Here is a 17,827-nt window from a genome sequence, read left to right as displayed (position 1 = left end):
CAGAAGGCTGTCCATTTTTTTTACCACAGAAAACAAAAGCAAATTGGGGATGCTGGCATATAACGTTGATTCCTGGGGGCTCAGTGACTTGTTAGTATGGTGGTGGGGGGCTTCCCGTACGCTGCAATATGCCTGTGATTCCCTGCCTAAGAATCAACTGTGTATGGTACTCAGTAATACCATGGGTGAATTGTACTAGTGATGAAATGTATTCTAAACACAGAAGATTGTGAAGTTGAAACTACTTTTTTTTTCTTTTACACATCATGACCTGTATAAATAAAAGCCTTAACCACTTAATGACAACTGGACCTATATATAAGTCCAGTGTAGTTGTGGAGAATGCACCACCAGTTACTAAATGAGGCACATGTATCATTTTAACCGTGACGAGTTGTACAATACATTTTGGTGTGTCTTAAAGCTTAGACACACATCACAAAAAAAAGGTAGGGGCAAACTCAATCCAACATTAAAAAAAAGTGATTTTCAAAATTATGATCAACCTTGGGAAAGTTTTAGCAAAACTACAAGAGACATTGGCACATATGCAATTCACTTTTTCACCTGAGTTTTCTCCTAGGTGATATTTTTAAACTGGTCAGTAAAATGCCTTTTAAGCCACCAGAAAACAAGAAAATACTCAAAATAATTTTGATAGTACCCTTTCACCTACTTTTTGGTACTTTTTTTAGTTGAAAAGTACTGAAAAGTTATTTTAATCGAAGATGAAAAATTATCTCCTGGGAGAAAAGTCAGGTGAAAAAGTGAATTGCATATGGCCCATTGGCCCATATGCAATTCACTTTTTCTCCTGAGTTTTCTCCTCAGAGATAATTTTTCATCTTCTGTTTCGCATTACTTTTCATCGCTTTGCAATCGAAAAAGTACCAAAAAGTAGGAGAAAAAATACTATCAAAACTATTTTGAGCATTTTCTGGCTTACTACTAGGAGAAAACTCGGGAGAAAAAGGTAAAGGTCACTTTTTCACCTGAGTTTTCTCCTAGGAGATAATTTTTCATCTTCGATTTAAAATAACTTTTTAGCACTTTGTGATGAAAAAAGTACCAAAAATTAGGTAACAAAGCACTGTCAAAATTATTTTGAGTATTTGTTTGCTTGCTGATGGAGCAAAAGGCATTTTATTTACAAGTTGTGAAAGTATCACCTGGGAGAAAACTCAGGTGAAAAAATGAGTTGCATATGACCCCTTGGCCCATATGCAATTTTCTTTTTCACCTGAGTTTTCTCCTGGGTGTTATTTTTAAATTTGTCAATAACATGCATTTTAAGCCATCAGAAAGCAAGAAAATGCTCAAAATAATTTTAATAATCCTTTTTCATTTACTTTTTGATAATTTTTTTCGTTGAAAAGTGCTGGAAAGTTATTTTAATTTGAAGATGAAAAATTATCTTCTAGGAGAAAACTCAGGTGAAAAAGTGAATTGCATATGGGCCCTTGGCCCATATGCAATTAATTTTTTCACCTGCATTATCTCCTTGGAGATAATTTTCATCTTCTCTTGAAACTAACTTTTCAGCATTTTACAATTAAAAAAGTACCTCAAAGTTGTTGAAAAGTATTATCATATTTATTTTGAGTATTTTCTCGCTTGCTGGTGACTTAAGAGACATTTTATGACATGCTGTGAAAATATCACCTAGGAGAAAAAGTTAATTGCATATGGGCCCTTATGTGGTAACATTTTAACCATGATAAGTAGTAGAATAGATATAGAGGGCCATATGCAATTCACTTTTTCACCTGAGATTTCTCCTAGGAGATAATTTTTCATCTTCGATTTAAAATAATGTAATGGAGAAAAAGTGTTTTTTCAATTTTTTTTTACCTTATTTTCCCTTTAAAATGCATAGAAAATAAAGTAATTACTAAACAAAATTATCACACACTAAAAGCCTAATTTGTCTCAGCTCTTTCTCTAGCACCCAGTGGGCTTGATTCCCTATGCGGTGCTAACCTACTTAGCACGTCTAAAGTCTTTAGGCTAACCAGGGTGCTAAGTAGGTTAACACCGGTTTTCTCAATCAGATCGCGCACTAAGTACCGCGTGCAAAGTTTTACGCGCGCAAAGTCCTATGCGCGTGCTAAGTCCCATAGGCTTTAATGGGCACTTTGCGTGGAGCGCCCTGCGCGCGTAAAATTTTACGCGCATAGAGTTTTGCGCTCGTAAAGTTTTGCGCGTGAAAAGCTCGTTTAGACGTGCTAAAGGGGTTTTCACAGGCGTACTAACAGTTAGCACCGCTTTTTGAATCAAGCCCAGTTTGGGCCTGATTCACAAAGCGGTGCAAACTTTTTCGCTGACTTTTGCGCGCGCAAAGGCTGAGAACTTTCCTAAGGCACTGTCTGCACTTTACCAGGCCTTACGCTCGCAAACAACTACTAGTAAATTGCAAACTGACAACCCAGACCTTGATACAGAGGAATAGGACCAGGATCTCTCCTTCACAGTTTAGCAAGAATCTCAGCCAGAGATAAACGTATTATGATCAAGGTCCTACACCGGGTCTACTACTCCCCTGCTTGCCTTGGGAAAATTGATTAATCTTCTCTATTCACCACCTAGAAGTTAGCATGATTTCAGATTTTAGATAGCAGCATAGAGAACATCCACTGACATCAATGAACAATATTTGGAAATCAAATAAATTCAAAATTCCTTGGGATTATTTCAAAATCTATTTGGAGTTACGCAAACACAAAAGCATTCACTTTTTTTTAAAGGGGGTGATTTAACTAATTGTTAACTATACAGAATATGCTGATGTTCTAAATTAGAATTTTTATGAATAATCCCTTTCATTTCAGATGTACAGCAATAGACTTTAAAAATGCTATCAGCTGCAAGCTTTATACTTATACCATTGTAACCAGGCTTTAACTCTAGTAATTTCAAATGTATATTTGTGACTTATTATGCATCAAATAAGAAACAGATTCATTTTCCATGAGTTAAACTCAGGGAACAGGTTTTGTGTATCAGATCAATTGGACCATCAGGCAACATTTCTGTAAAGAGCAAAAAAATCAAACAGTGCACAAATATGTACACCAGAGGAAGACATTGTATCTGTAGTCAGAAACAACATGCAGTATTAGGGCCCGTTCAGATCACAAATGCGGTTGGCCATGCGTGCGGAGCGCGTGCGGACCGCAACGCGTAAGAACGCACGCCATCCGCGTTTGTGTGCGTTGCGTGGCTGATCCCATCACTGAAAAGTGAATGGGACAGCCACACGTTTTGACAAAATCTGCATGCAGCATGCGTTCCAGGACCGCACAGGTCCGGAACGCATGCAGTGTGAACATCAGACAGTGCACTCTATGCACTGTCTGATGTCGTGCGTGTCGGCCTCCTGCATGCGTTTCCAAAACGCGGCTGGAAACGCATGCAGTCTGAACGGGCCCTTACAGGAGCTCATTTAAAACATAATATGTTGCTATTATTATTATTATTATTATTATTATTGGCTGGCAAGTTCTATTTCCATGGAGGAAAGAGAGATGGGAATTAGGTTATGTAAGTGAAGTATGGTCTGATGTTAGTCGTGTAGCACAAGTGCAGACATCAAATCAACAAACGTTGATTCCAGTGATACCTTTAATGATAATTGCAAAATTTTGAGATGTTAAAGAAAACCTGTACTGAGAAAAACGGCCCCGGGGGGGTACTCACCTCGGGAGGGGGAAGCCTCTGGATCCTATCGAGGCTTCCCCCGTCCTCCTGCGTCCCACGGGGGTCCCGCTATGCCCCTTTGAACGTCGGCGGTGTAAATATTTACCTTCCTGGCTCCAGCGCAGGTGCAGTAGCGGCGCTGCGCTCCGAAGTAGGCGGAAATTCCCGATCTCAGTCGGGTCCGTTCTACTGCGCAGGCGCAAGTCTCCGGCGCCTGCGCAGTAGAACGGGCCCGACTGAGATCGGGTATCTACTTCGGAGCCGAAAGCCGCAACAGTGCCCCTGCTGGATATTGAACAGGCTGATGGATTTGTAGGGCCGGCTTTGAAGGGCTGCAGCGAGACCCCCGTGGGACAGAGGAGGACGGGGGAAGCCTCATTAGGATCCGGAGGCTTCGCCCTCCCGAGGTGAGTACCCCCCAGGGGCCGTTTTTCTAGTTACAGTGTCTCTTTAAGTTTCTTCTTTAAGAATTTTACAGAACTGGATCAAAACTGAACAAAACGTTTTTGTATGGTTCTGAGCCAGTACTGCATAAAACAAAAAGTTTGTTGGTATGATTCTGATCCTGCACTTATTTAGTGCAATATAATTTGTACATGTTAATGTGTGGAATACTTTCTGAGATTTTCAGTGGGGTAGACATTCATTTGAAGCTGCCTTTTTGCATTAATTGTGTATTATTCATGTGTGGTTTAATAATACTGTTAACGATTTACTCCAGATTTCTTTTATTATATATTAAAATCTTCTAGTGAGCTGTTCTGAACTGTCTGTATGTAGCACAGAGAGCTTTTTAAAGAGCGTTTTGAGTTGTTACACACAAATGTATCAACATCGAAATGTAAACAAAGGTACTGTTATCTCCAGTCTGGATGTGGATTTGAAGCTGAATAGCCTTTCTATAGCAGGACAAAGTGCTGTGTTTAACCATTTCAATGATGTTCTGCTCCAATTTTTTTCTGGGATAGTAGCTTTAAAGCTGTAAGGAATCTTTTAGAACAAAGTAGAAATGCTGACTTTCAGACCACTTTAAGGGATAATGATGTTGGTGATGTCATTAACTGGTAAAATTATTTGCCTAGTGAACAACAGGATGGTGCCCCTGAGCTGTGCCGTCTCGTTATTAGTGTTTTAGAAATATCCTTCTATTCATGAGTCCATAAATAAAATCCACAGCCTTTGCAGAATAAGTTTTATTTACAGTCAGTTAACAATTAACATTACATGAGACAGTAAAACATACCAACATAATAATATTACATTATAAATACAAGTATACAGTGGACAGTGCTTTCCATTAGTTATAAGGCACACACACATATATAAATACACATAGAAAGTTAAGGAATAACTCTAAAATGTATTTTACTCTTTTCCAGAACATTTTTCTATAGCTTTTTAACCTCAAATGCAGAGACTCAAAGCACTTCAGAGTTGCACCCACTTAGAGCGCCCTCCACAGGCGACTAGGAGCATTAGGGAAACTTGCCCAAAGACACTTTACTGGTTCAAGTACTGGCTTGAGCTGGAATTTAAACTCTGGTCAAAGGCTTGAGCACTGCATCAAAGGCAACACTCTTAACCAGTACACTATTCAGCTGAGGAGTAAACCAGTGACATTCTAGTAACACTTACAATAAAGAGCACACAGAAATCACAGAGAGCCAGAGCATGATGAGCACTGCAGGGGCAGATGCACTGCTGGTCTGGGGTCGTGGTATCACTAAGATATTTGATCTACAGAGACTGCAGTTAAATCCACAGAAGTCACAGGGAGATATCCGCTTCATGGTCAAGGAATTATATGTGCGTGTTGCCATCATTTCTACAAAAAAAAACCAAAGTATTTAATTAAAAAAATGTATCTATACAGTGTGACCTTTCTTAAGGGCTAGTTTACATTAGGGGTTGGCGCTCCGGGTGTGATGCAGCGTTCTGGATTATTAGGCATTATTAAGAAATTCTCCCAGATGAGGGAACAAATAACATTGAGAACCCAAACAAGATTTGAACTCCTATTCAAATCTCCTATGTTAAATCTAATTTAATTGTCCTGGTGTTGCCCTCTCACTTCCTTGCAGCTATGGCTGTTGCTGCTTATTGGCTTGTTGCATACATCTTTGCTCATGAGGCCATGCTGCTCAGCCAGTAAAATCATTAATAATAGATCTGTTATCTAAAACAGTCAAAATTTTAGTATTTCGGAATGATGTTGTTACTCAAAATACCATAAATTTAAAGCAGAGTATTCTAAAAACTGTGATGCAATGGAAATCTCTAGTGATGGACAAACATGCATATTTACACTAAGTCAGGAAGAGAAAGACAATCAAAGCTGAAGTTGCTGATCAATTAGCTGCAGCTGCTCACTTACCAGTGACTAGAGAATTGAATTGGCTAAATTTAGTGCCCCCACCAGGACAGAGGAGATTTTCATATTAGAATTTTGACTGCATGGCACATAAATTATAAAGTCATAGGTGTCACATTAGCTACATGGCAAGCATACTAGTACTAGAGTCCCAAGCCTGAATCTCAGCCAGTTGCATGTTTGTATGGAGCTTGTATATTTGGCTTCCTTCAAAACTGGCCCTTGACAGGGGTTGGACTTTGGACTGTAAGTCATGCTGGGGCTAGTTAGTGATGTGATTTATTTGATACACTTTATAAGGTGTTTCAGAAAAAGTGACAGCATTATATATATGTGGAAGGCAACACAACTGTTATACTATTTGAGTAGCATCAGTCTACAGAGAATCTTGTTTTATAGTTTCAGTATTATTATTTATTGTATTTATAAAGCGCCAAAATATTACGCAGCGCTGGACAATAAATAGGGATACATACATTGCAACAAGGAGTGACTGACAGAGAGGTAGCAAATGGTTATACAACATAGCACAAGGTTATACATGCAATTAGGGATGGTCGGAATGCCAATTTCCGATTCCGCGGTAAATCCGCATTCCGTCATGTACCGATTACCGATTCCGCCTTCCGCTACCAATTTCCGCATTCCAATGCGGAATTTCCGCCGGAAATCGCGGAAATTCCGCCCGACTTTAACATCGATTTTCTCAAAAACTATAAGGTCTTTTTGAAAACTTTTTTTGCATCTTGTTCAGAAGATTCTGTTTAACCTTTTCGGGACCGGCCACCTACCCCCCCTTAAGGACCAGGCTGACGTCAGATGGAGTGGAGATGCCGGCCAGAGCGGAGGGGTGTGCCGATCGTCGCGGGAACGGCAGGGAGGTAAGTGGATCCTCTTCTTTTCCCCCCTGCCGCCACAGCTGTCAAACTGATCACTACAATCCGACGGCGATCGTAGTGATCATGTGATCAGCAGCCATACGCGATGGCTGCTGATCACTCGGGGGAGATGTCGGCTGTCATATGACAGCTTAATCTCCCCCTCCGGGTGCGCACGATCGCGTCGGGAGCGGAAATTGCGGGCCGGCGTAGATTCTATGCCACATCAGGCTAGAACAGCCACAAGTGCGACGTAGAATCTAATGCACGTGGTCCCGAAAAGGTTAATAAACCCTAAAAAATTGGTGTTTCTAGGACTTACGGTGGCTTTGCTATTAACTGCTAAAGTCGGCGGATTTTTACTGTAATATAAAATGCAGAAAATAGGCAGATGCAGATTTTCTGCATTTTACATTACAGTAAAAATCCACCGACTTTAATAGTTAATAACAAAGCCCCCTTAAGTCCTAGAAACACCAAATTTTCAGGGTTTATTAAACCGAATCTTGTGAACAAGATGCAAAAAAAAGTTTTCGAAAAGACCTTATAGTTTTTGAGAAAATCGATGTTAAAGTCGGGTGGAATTTCCGCGATTTCCGGCGGAAATTTCCGCGATTTCCGGCGGAAATCCGCCTACGGCACTTACATTACCTATTTCCGCATTCCGATGCGGAAATGCAATTTCCGATCGGAATTTCGGAAATTGCATTTCCGCGGAATCCGAATGAGCATCCCTACATGCAATCAGGGTATAAAATGCGTTTTACAGAGACCCGGCAAAACAAGTCCGAGTTAGTCCATGAGAAGGGTGTCATTGCTGGGGTTGCAAGATTAAAGGGGCACTATGGCGAAAAATTTTAAAATTTAAAATATGTGCAAACATATACAAATAAGAAGTACATTGTTTCCAGAATAAAATGAGCTATAAATTACTTTTCTCCTATGTTGCTGTCGCTTACAGTAGGTAGTAGAAATCTGACAGAAGCGACAGGTTTTGGACTAGTCCATCTCTTCATAGGGGATTCTCAGGGATTTATTTATTTTCAAAAGCACTTAGTGAATGGCAGTTTCTCTGTCCAACTGCCAAAAAACTGTGCAGCGAGCAGGGAGACTGGCTAGCATCATTGTTTAAATCCTTTTTAGGGAATATCTTTATAAAGAATAAAAGCCTTGCTTAGAATCCCCTATGAAGAGATGGACTAGTCCAAAACCTGTCACTTCTGTCAGATTTCTACTACCTATAGTAGGTAACAGCAACATAGGAGAAAAGTAATCTATGGCACATTTTACTCTGGAAAAAAAACGTACTTCTTATTTGCCTATGTTTGCACATATTTTAAATTTTACCATTTTTCGCCATAGTGCCCCTTTAAGAAGGACACACTAAGGGAGGGGGGAGGCCCTGCTAAAGGCTTACAATCTAAAGGGTTGGCCAGGGACACATAAGGTAGGACTGTGGGAAAGGTGGTTGACTGAGAGAGTTGGAGTGTGATAACTGGAGAAATAATTAATACTGGTTTATATATAAAAGCAAAGGTCGCTTTGGTAAACCAAATTACAAAATAGTACATAAGTAGTTAAAATAAACTACTTGTAAGACTTTATTCACACAGATGCTGATGCAATAGCACATCCAGGACCAATGCATACCCCCATAAACATGACAAATCCATCAACATTGAAGAGAAGGATTGGGGGAAGGGGTGTGAGGCAATAGGAAACATGCTACTAAAATTAATATGTGTTTAATCACCGGCTCTTTGAAAGAAGCCTAAAAATGTGGGGATAATTATTAATGAGATTTTGCAATATAAACATTTTGGTAGAATTAAAGACAGCTCTCACAGTTTTGTGGAAGTTTAAATTTTAACCACTTTACCCCCGCCCGTACGGATTTCTCCGTCCCTTTTTCCATCCTTTAACCCCCAGGGACGGAGAAATCCGTACTTTGCGCACTCCCGCCGCTGCCCGCGCTCCCGCTCGTAAACACGCCGCCCGCCGCTAGTAAACACGCCGCCGCCCGCTCGCCCAGAGATCAACGAACGGGAAAATCCATTCCCGTTAGTTGATCTAAGACCCGCAATGATCCGCTGCCGCTCGGCTGAGCAGCGCGATCATTGTGAGCAATAACACACTCCCAGCCTCTTTCTACTTCCTGCAAGCGTCCGGAAGGACGCTTGCAGGTCGCATGAAACAAAAAGTTACTGTTGCCATCTTGTGGCCAAATAGTAAAACTACACCCTAAGCATTTTTTACACACAAATAAACTAGTTTTACACAAAAAATTAACTCCTTACCTCCCACACTCCCCAATTTTTTTTTGTAATTAAAAAAAAATAAAAAAATTAACAATTTAAAAAAAATACATAAATAGTTACCTTAGGGACTGAACTTTTTAAATATTTATGTCAAGAGGGTATAACACTGTTACTTTATAAACTATGGGCTTGTAATTAGGGATGGACGCAAAACTGAAAAAAATGCACCTTTATTTCCAATTAAAATATTGGCGGCAAACATTGTGATAGGGACATAATTTAAACGGTTTTATAACCGGGATAAATAGGCAATTTAATGGGTTTTAATTACAGTAGCATGCATTATTTAAAAACTATAAAGGCCGAAAACTGAAAAATAATACATTTTTTCCCACATTTTTTCCTATTTTCCCATTAAAACACATTTAGAATAAAATTATTCTTGGCGTAATGTCCCACCTAAAGAAAGCCTAATTGGTGGCGAAAAAAACAAGATATAGTTCATTTCATTGCGATAAGTAATGATAAAATTATAGACGAATGAATGGAAGGAGCGCTGAAAGGTGAAAATTGCTCTGGTGGTCAGGGGGTAAAACCCCTTAGTTGGGAAGTGGTTAACTTTGAAAAAAGTTGATTAGGGTCAAAGATTTATAAGATTTTATTGCTATCTGAATTCCCATTGGAAAGACGATTGACTCGCACTTTAATTGTAACTGAGAACAGACAGTAAGGCTCACATCATCACCCGCAGATGTCCGTGTGATCAAAATGCAACGCATATGCATCTGCATGCATTGCGTGGCTGATCCCATTCACTGTAGTGAATGGGTCAGCAGCGGGTTTTGCCAAAAAATGCTTGTAGCATGCATTCGCCCACTGCACTGGTACGGAACGCATGCAGTGTGAACATCAGACAGTGCAGTCTATGCACTTCTGATGTTTGTGCGTGCCTGCCTCCTACACGCGTTGCCAAAATACGGATGGTAATGCATGTAATGTGAACGAGGCCTTAAGACAATCTCTCCAAAGTTGACACAATCAGAAAAAAAAACACAATTTTTTAGAACAGTGGGTAAGGATAGAGACCATTTTGATGTCTTATTTCTGTTTATCCACCTTACCATCTCTGTCCAGTACACTTGAATATGAAAGATGGAAATAGAGATTTAAAAGTGTTCTCAAAACAATACATTTCCATTCTTCGGCACTTACCAGGCATGTAGTAATCATAAACTTTAATCACAGCATCTTGAGAACTTGCTACTTCTGCAGAGCGAACCATTGGAACTGAGATGCAAAGCTTATCCTTGGTCAACTAAAAAAAAAGCATAACATTCCTCAAGATCACAAATGATCACTCTGATATTACAAGTATTAATAAATCCTTATATTTAATCTCACACGTAAGGTTATGCTCAGTTAAACCTTAAACCAATATTTAATATTTCTTTTTCAATATGTTTGACTTTTTAAATACAGAAACTTATTTAGTTATTTTAGTCTACTGCTTGTCATGCATATCAAAATCTATAACAATTTTAACTTACAGAATCAAAATAAAGGTAAACTTTGTCATTTTGTGTCTCCACTAGTTTAAGAGATTTGGGTTTGATGAAATCATTGGTTTTCATTGTGAATCCACTCAGTAAGCCAACATCTAATATTGCCATACCACTCTCATTTCCCATTCCCTGGAATCTGTGAACAGAAACATATAGCACCATGTAAGTAATCACCACTACAACAGAAGTAAAATAACAAGTGTCGAAAGTCCTTTAAAGGAATACTGTAGGGGGTCGGGGGAAAATGAGTATGATATAATGTAAATATATTGCATTATTGATAAGGGCCCCGTTTTAAAAAATGTCAATTACACCGACACTTTCATTTATTTGAAAAATGTTAGGAGCAACATAATGGAAAATGAAAGTATATGATGTGTGTGAGGTTAAGCTTACTGTGTGCATATATTCACAGATACTCTATGAATGTTGCCTGTATCTTCTTTAGTGCTCACGTCCAGTGTGAACGCTTCTGACACGAGAGATCTTCGCCTGCGGCTTGATAGTGACTCCCTGTTATATGCCACGTTAAGCTATAAAAAAATAATAAACAAGATACATGCTAGTCACAATATTCAAAGCACACAATTAAAGTTCAAATGTGCTTAACACATCAATCTCTGTATTTACCTATATATACAATGTCTATTAGCAAATGTCCTAACTTCTTCTAACTTCATCTTCTGTATATCCTTGCGCCTAGACCGCTCATGCATAACCCCGCCCCCTACACACACACACACACACACACACACACACACACACACAAGTGCGTGCGTGCGTGCGCGCACACACACGCACACACACACACACACACTTTTGGTCAAAAAAATAGACCCAAAGCGGTGACACGCTGATTAGCTAAGCCCCTATTAGCAAAGCTGATTAGCCAAACCCCAGCTCCACCATGTATACTGCGGTGGATAAAATACAGCTTGGCTTCTGCCTTCAGGTTGCATGATTGCATTATAAATAGCAAAATTCCGCAATATGTCAAAAAACAATGACTTACCTGTACAATACCTAGTCCTGTTCCAGAAGCAGTAACAATAATCATCAGTGACTTAGTGACTTCAATCTATTAGTTAGAGGAAATAACAAAAATAACAGTTTATTTTACTACATATGATGTAAATATCAGGTTTCTGAACATATGGATACATGGCTGCATACATAAAGTAAACTGGTGGTAACTACTATACACAGATTAACATGCAGTGGAAAAATCAGATCATAGAGAAAGCTTACCTTGTGACTTTGCAGCAATATAATATTGTCTTTGTTTATTTGAAATTGTTTTGGCATGTGCATGCCTGTGCCAGTGATAGTCATGGAAAGAAGTGTATTGCTGGAGGATGACGGTATCATAAACTTGGAAAGAGCTTGCAGGGCCATGAGTGTATCCTATGATGACACAAGTATTAGAAATCTCATGACTAGCCATATTGTATATACTGTATGTATACTTTCATTATCATTATGTACCGTAATGATAGTGCTGGCATTTTTCATAGTGCTAAACTGAAAACATTGATCAATTCATGTCACTAACTGTCTCCCTGAGGAACTCACAAATTAACCTACCATAGTTACTGGTCAGTGATCTAGATTTTTCATTTTTTTCTTCTGAAACAGTTCTAACCAGCAGGGGAACTGTTTTGCATGATAATAAGAAAATTCTTAAACCCTACGCCATAGCGTTAGTTTAGCGTGAATTTTAAGAGCTGCACCACAGTTAAGAAAACTGCAAATCCATGTCTAAACTGTCGCAGATTAAGAAGTGCTTAATAGCAGTTCTACAGATAGTGCATCAGTACAGACAAGGCATGATTTGTGAAGTGCTCCACCCCCCTGCTGAATTCCTCACTCACAGCCTGCGAGTATCAATACAGCAGATGTATTGGTTACCTCAGCAACAGCAATTTCCCTTACACACTGCACTGTCTGATAAACCTTCCTAAAGCCACATCTACACGCGTAGATGCGGCCGCGATGCTCCTTATCAATCGAGCCGCTGATGCGGCTCGATTGATAAGATCCGACAGGACGGATCTTGCTTCCGCCGATTCCCTGCTCGCTCCCCGCTAGGGGACAATGGCAGGGAATCGAGTGGAAGATAAGCGGCGCGGCGCGGGGACGAGCAGGAATCGAGCGGGTATTGATGCCGGCGCACGCGCGGCGAGCGGGGACGCGGCGGGCACGCGGAAGAGGCGATCCGGCGGCTAATCGAGCCGCCACATCGCTGCAATGTCCCATCGTGTAGATGGGGCTTAACGCCTCCTATTTTACAACAGTTTTAGAAGGAAAATGCACTATCTAGTGATGCCTGAGACAGTTCTGCAGAGATTTCTAAAAAACTACCAATATTTTGTCTCAGACACTCTTGATAAATGTCCCCCACTGTCCCGATCAAAGTCAAGGGCCCATTCGGAGGGAGACAATTAATCTACCAGTTTGTCTTGGGAGTATAAGAGGAAACTGGAGTGCCTACACGATGCCCATGAAAACTAATTCATATACAGGATACAGTGAATACAGTAGCAATAGAAGTATGTGAACCCTTGGATGTGATCTGATTTACACCAGACATCCCAAGAATATTGCTGAACTGAAACAGTTCTGTAAAGAGGAATGGTCAAAAATTACTCCTGAACGTTGTGCACGTCTAATCTGCAACTACAGGAAACGTTCGGTTTAAGTTGTTGCTGCCAAAGGATGTTCTACCAGTTAATAAATCCAAGGGTTAACATATCTTTTCCACCTGCACTGTGAAGGTTTACATGGTGTGTTCAATCAAAACACGGAAATATTTAATTATTTGTGTGGTATAAGTTTAAGGAGACTGTGATTGTCTATTCTATTGTTGTGACTTAGATGAAGATCAAATCATGACCAATTTGTGCAGAAATCCATATAATTCCAAAGGGTTCACATACTTTTTATTGCTACTGTATACATGTTCTTTATATGTCACTTATTTCACCATGGTTTTTCTACTTTCACTAACTGTAGTGTTTGTTGGTTCATTTTTATTGCTGTTTACCTGAGTAGATCCATAGCCCCCAAGATGGCTTCTTTGGAGGCTCAGCCATTTCATCACAGGGATGCCATCCACAATTCTGTTTTGCTGGGAGTAGGAAAGCAGGGCGTAAGCCGCAGTCTCAATATCTGTTGTTCTCGGCTGCCAGTAGTAATTAGTTGCTTTGGAAGGTGAAGACCAGAACTTGACCTGTGCTGTGATGTGAAATAGTGCGTATAATTTAGCATTGTTTGACAACATATATATATATATATATATATATATATATATATATATATATATATATATATATATATATATATATATATATATATATATATATATATATATATATAAAGAATTGGAGTGTAAAATAAGTAACACAGGAAAAAAGTATATTGTACATAAGTATATATTCTGCATACATTTCAAATAATGATATATATACAGTGGGTTGCAGAAGTATTCGGCCCCTTTGAAGTTTTCCACATTTATTTCACATTACTGCCACAAACATGCATCAATTTTATTGGAATTCCACGTGAAAGACCAATACTGAGTGGTGTACACGTGAGAAGTGGATCGAAAATCATACATCATTCCAAACATTTTTTACAAATAAACAACTGCAAAGTGGGGTGTGCATAATTATTCGGCCCCCTGAGTCAATACTTTGTAGAACCACCTTTTGCTGCAATTACAGCTGCCAGTCTTTTAGGGTATGTCTCTACCAGCTTTGCACATCTAGAGACTGAAATTCTTGCCCATTCTTCTTTGCAAAACAGCTCCAGCTCAGTCAGATTAGATGGACAGCGTTTGTGAACAGCAGTTTTCAGATCTTGCCACAGATTCTCCATTGGATTTAGATCTGAACTTTGACTGGGCCATTCTAACATATAAATATGTTTTGTTTTAAACCATTCCATTGTTGCCCTGGATTTATGTTTAGAGTCGTTGTCCTGCTGGAAGGTGAACCTCCGCCCCAGTCTCAAGTCTTTTGCAGACTCCAAGAGGTTTTCTTCCAAGTTTGCCCTGTATTTGGCTCCATCCATCTTCCCATCAACTCTGACCAGCTTCCCTGTCCCTGCTGAAGAGAAGCACCCCCCGAGCATGATGCTGCCACCACCATATTTGACAGTGGTGATGGTGTGTTCAGAGTGATGTGCAGTGTTAGTTTTCCGCCACACAAAGCGTTTTGCATTTTGGCCAAAAAGTTCCATTTTGGTCTCATCTGACCAGAGCACCTTTTTCCACATGGTTGCTGTGTCCCCCACATGGCTTGTGGCAAACTGCAAACGGGACTTCTTATGCTTTCTGTTAACAATGCCTTTCTTCTTGCCACTCTTCCATAAAGGCCAACTTTGTACAGTGCATGACTAATAGTTGTCCTATAGAAAGAGTCTCCCACCTGAGCTGTAGATCTCTGCAGCTCGTCCAGAGTCACCATGGGCCTCTTGACTGCATTTCTGATCAGCGCTCTCCTTGTTCGGCCTGTGAGTTTAGGTGGATGGCCTTGTCTTGGTAGGGTTACAGTTGTGCCATACTCCTTTTATTTCTGAATGATCGCTTGAACAGTGCTCCGTGGGATGTTCAAGGCTTTGGAAATCTTTTTGTAGCCTAAACCTGCTTTAAATTTCTCAATAACTTGATCCCTAGGTCAGGGATCAAGTTATTGTGTGTTATTGTGTGTTCTTTGGACTTCACGGTGTTGTTGCTCCCAATATTCTCTTAGACAACCTCTGAGGCCCTCACAGAGCAGCTGTATTTGTACTGACATTAGATTACACACAGGTGCACTCTATTTAGTCATTATCACTCATCAGGCAATGTCTATAGGCAACTGACTGCACTCAGATCAAAGGGGGCTGAATAATTATGCACACATCACTTTGCAGTTATTTATTTGTAAAAAATGTTTGGAATCATGTATGATTTTCGTTCCACTTCTCATGTGTACACCACTTTGTGTTGGTCTTTCATGTGGAATTCCAATAAAATTGATTCATGTTTGTGGCAGTAATATGACAAAATGTGGAAAACTTCAAGGGGGCCGAATACTTTTGCAACCCACTATATATATATATATATATATATATATATATATATATATATATATATATATATATATATATATATATATATATATATATATATATATATATATATATATATATATATATGAGATCCATTCTATAAACTGAAAGTCAGGTATATTACTGTTATTTTTTAAATAATGGGCTTAACTGATGGACGCAAAACTGAAAAAAATGCACCTTTATTTCCAAATAAAATATCATATACATTGTGATAGGGACATAATTTCAATAGTGTATTAACCGGGACAAATGGGCAAATAAAATACATGGGTTTTAATTACGGTAACGTATTAATTTAAAACTATAATGGCCAAAACGGAGAAATAATGAATATTTTCCATTTCTTTCTTAATCTTCCTGCTAAAATAGATTTAGATTAAAATAATTCTTAGCAAAATGTACCACCCAAAGAAAGCCTACATGGTGGCGGAAAAAACAAGATATAGATCATTTCAGTGTGATAAGTAGCGATAAAGTTATTGATGAATTAATGGGAGGTAAAAGTTGTTCGAATGCATAAGGTGAAACAACACTGTAGGATGAAGTGGTGAAATAAAATAATAATTAGTGAGTAAAGCAAGTAAGCCATGAGTAAGTAAATATCACACTGCTCTGCTGTGCTGCTCTGCAAGGAGGGGATAGAGTGCAAGGGGAAAGTATGCGTGTACTTCTGAGAAGGGGTTGTTTCAAAAAGGCAAGTTAATACTTAGCATAGCTTTTTAGTTAAGTTTTTTGTTGTTGTTACTTTTGTCCCTTCCAAATTCCCATCTTTATGTTGAGCTTACTAGGCACTCGCTTTTATTCGGAAATGTTGAAACTTGAAAAGTGTTCAAAAACTGTCAAGTTGCAGTGTATAAACCTTACCTGTACCATCTGCCCTCATACCGAGCTGATTCAGTGCTGCTGCTGCTTTGCTGCTGTTAGCCAGTGATAATGCATATGCAACAACTGACAATGTATAATTGCTGGTAATTCCTTCATCAAATTTTTTTTCAATAAACGCTACACCTTTCTGAATGTTGATAATATACAGGTTCTACAAGAAAAAAAAATCACAATAAATTAGTACACCCAGTAAACTAATTTGCTAGTGTTTTTACATTGTAATTGTTTAACAAAGAGGTTTTTTTGAAGTGGGATTAAACTCAAAATAAATATCAAATTAAAATGAAAAAGTGCCCATATATATTATGATTATTGTTATTATTACGCATAATTCCAGCCTTACTTCTAACTTTTAGATTTTCAAACTCCTTTATAAACCTTATGGTGAGAAGGAGCTGCTGTGCATTTTGGGCAGTTTTTCTCTCTGCAGCTCAAGAGATGCTGAAGACTCAGAGGCTTCCTCTGTGAGTATTCATTTATGATCTGTAGCTCTGTCCATCTCTGTCTCAATCAGACAAGCTTTCTGAATGCTAGCAGAGACAGAAGCAGTTGCAGATCATAAACTATCTGTAAAACTGCTAGAGGAAGCCTAGGGAGTCTTCGGCATCTCTCAGGCTGCAGGGAACTGCCCCTGAACGCACAGTAGCTTGTCCTCAGCATAGGTTCATAAAGGGTTTGAGAATAAAAGAGTGCATCTTGTGAGATGTGATGCCTGCATAGCTTTGATGTGAGACACATCTGAAACTTGCACCATTATTACTTATTACACTACACTATTACTACACTTACACTATTACTACATTTCTATTAAACTATATTATTATATAATTATTTTATACAAATAACACACATTTAGGCTTAAAAATCTATTTCAGCATATAAGAATGCTCAGATATTCTTTACAAGCATTAAAAATGATGGGCAGAAAATATACAGGGTGGGTCATTTATATGGATACACCTTAATAAAATGGGAATGGTTGGTGATATTAACTTCCTGTTTGTGGCACATTAGTTTACGTGAGGGGGGAAACTTTTCAAGATGGGTGGTGACCATGGCGGC

The 17,827-nt window shown here is 39.1% G+C and overlaps 1 protein-coding gene across 1 annotated transcript in view; it reads right to left on the bottom strand.

Annotated features, from left to right (window-relative positions):
* The window catches only part of LOC137504766 (CD109 antigen-like), a 128,878-nt gene that overhangs the window by 82,016 nt on the left and 29,035 nt on the right, over positions 1–17,827 (bottom strand). The window contains exons 18-25 of the mRNA XM_068233351.1: positions 16,745–16,916; positions 13,809–13,999; positions 12,014–12,169; positions 11,778–11,843; positions 11,162–11,298; positions 10,751–10,901; positions 10,416–10,518; positions 5,332–5,521 (exon numbers count right to left, since the gene is read on the bottom strand). Of these exons, the coding sequence (XP_068089452.1) occupies positions 5,332–5,521; positions 10,416–10,518; positions 10,751–10,901; positions 11,162–11,298; positions 11,778–11,843; positions 12,014–12,169; positions 13,809–13,999; positions 16,745–16,916 (1,166 nt within the window). The remainder of the gene's footprint in view (positions 1–5,331; positions 5,522–10,415; positions 10,519–10,750; positions 10,902–11,161; positions 11,299–11,777; positions 11,844–12,013; positions 12,170–13,808; positions 14,000–16,744; positions 16,917–17,827) is intronic.

This window comes from Hyperolius riggenbachi, chromosome 4 (assembly GCF_040937935.1).
Source record: "Hyperolius riggenbachi isolate aHypRig1 chromosome 4, aHypRig1.pri, whole genome shotgun sequence".
Classification (NCBI taxonomy): Eukaryota; Metazoa; Chordata; class Amphibia; order Anura; family Hyperoliidae; genus Hyperolius; species Hyperolius riggenbachi.
This window is presented reverse-complemented; position numbering and strand designations above follow the sequence as displayed.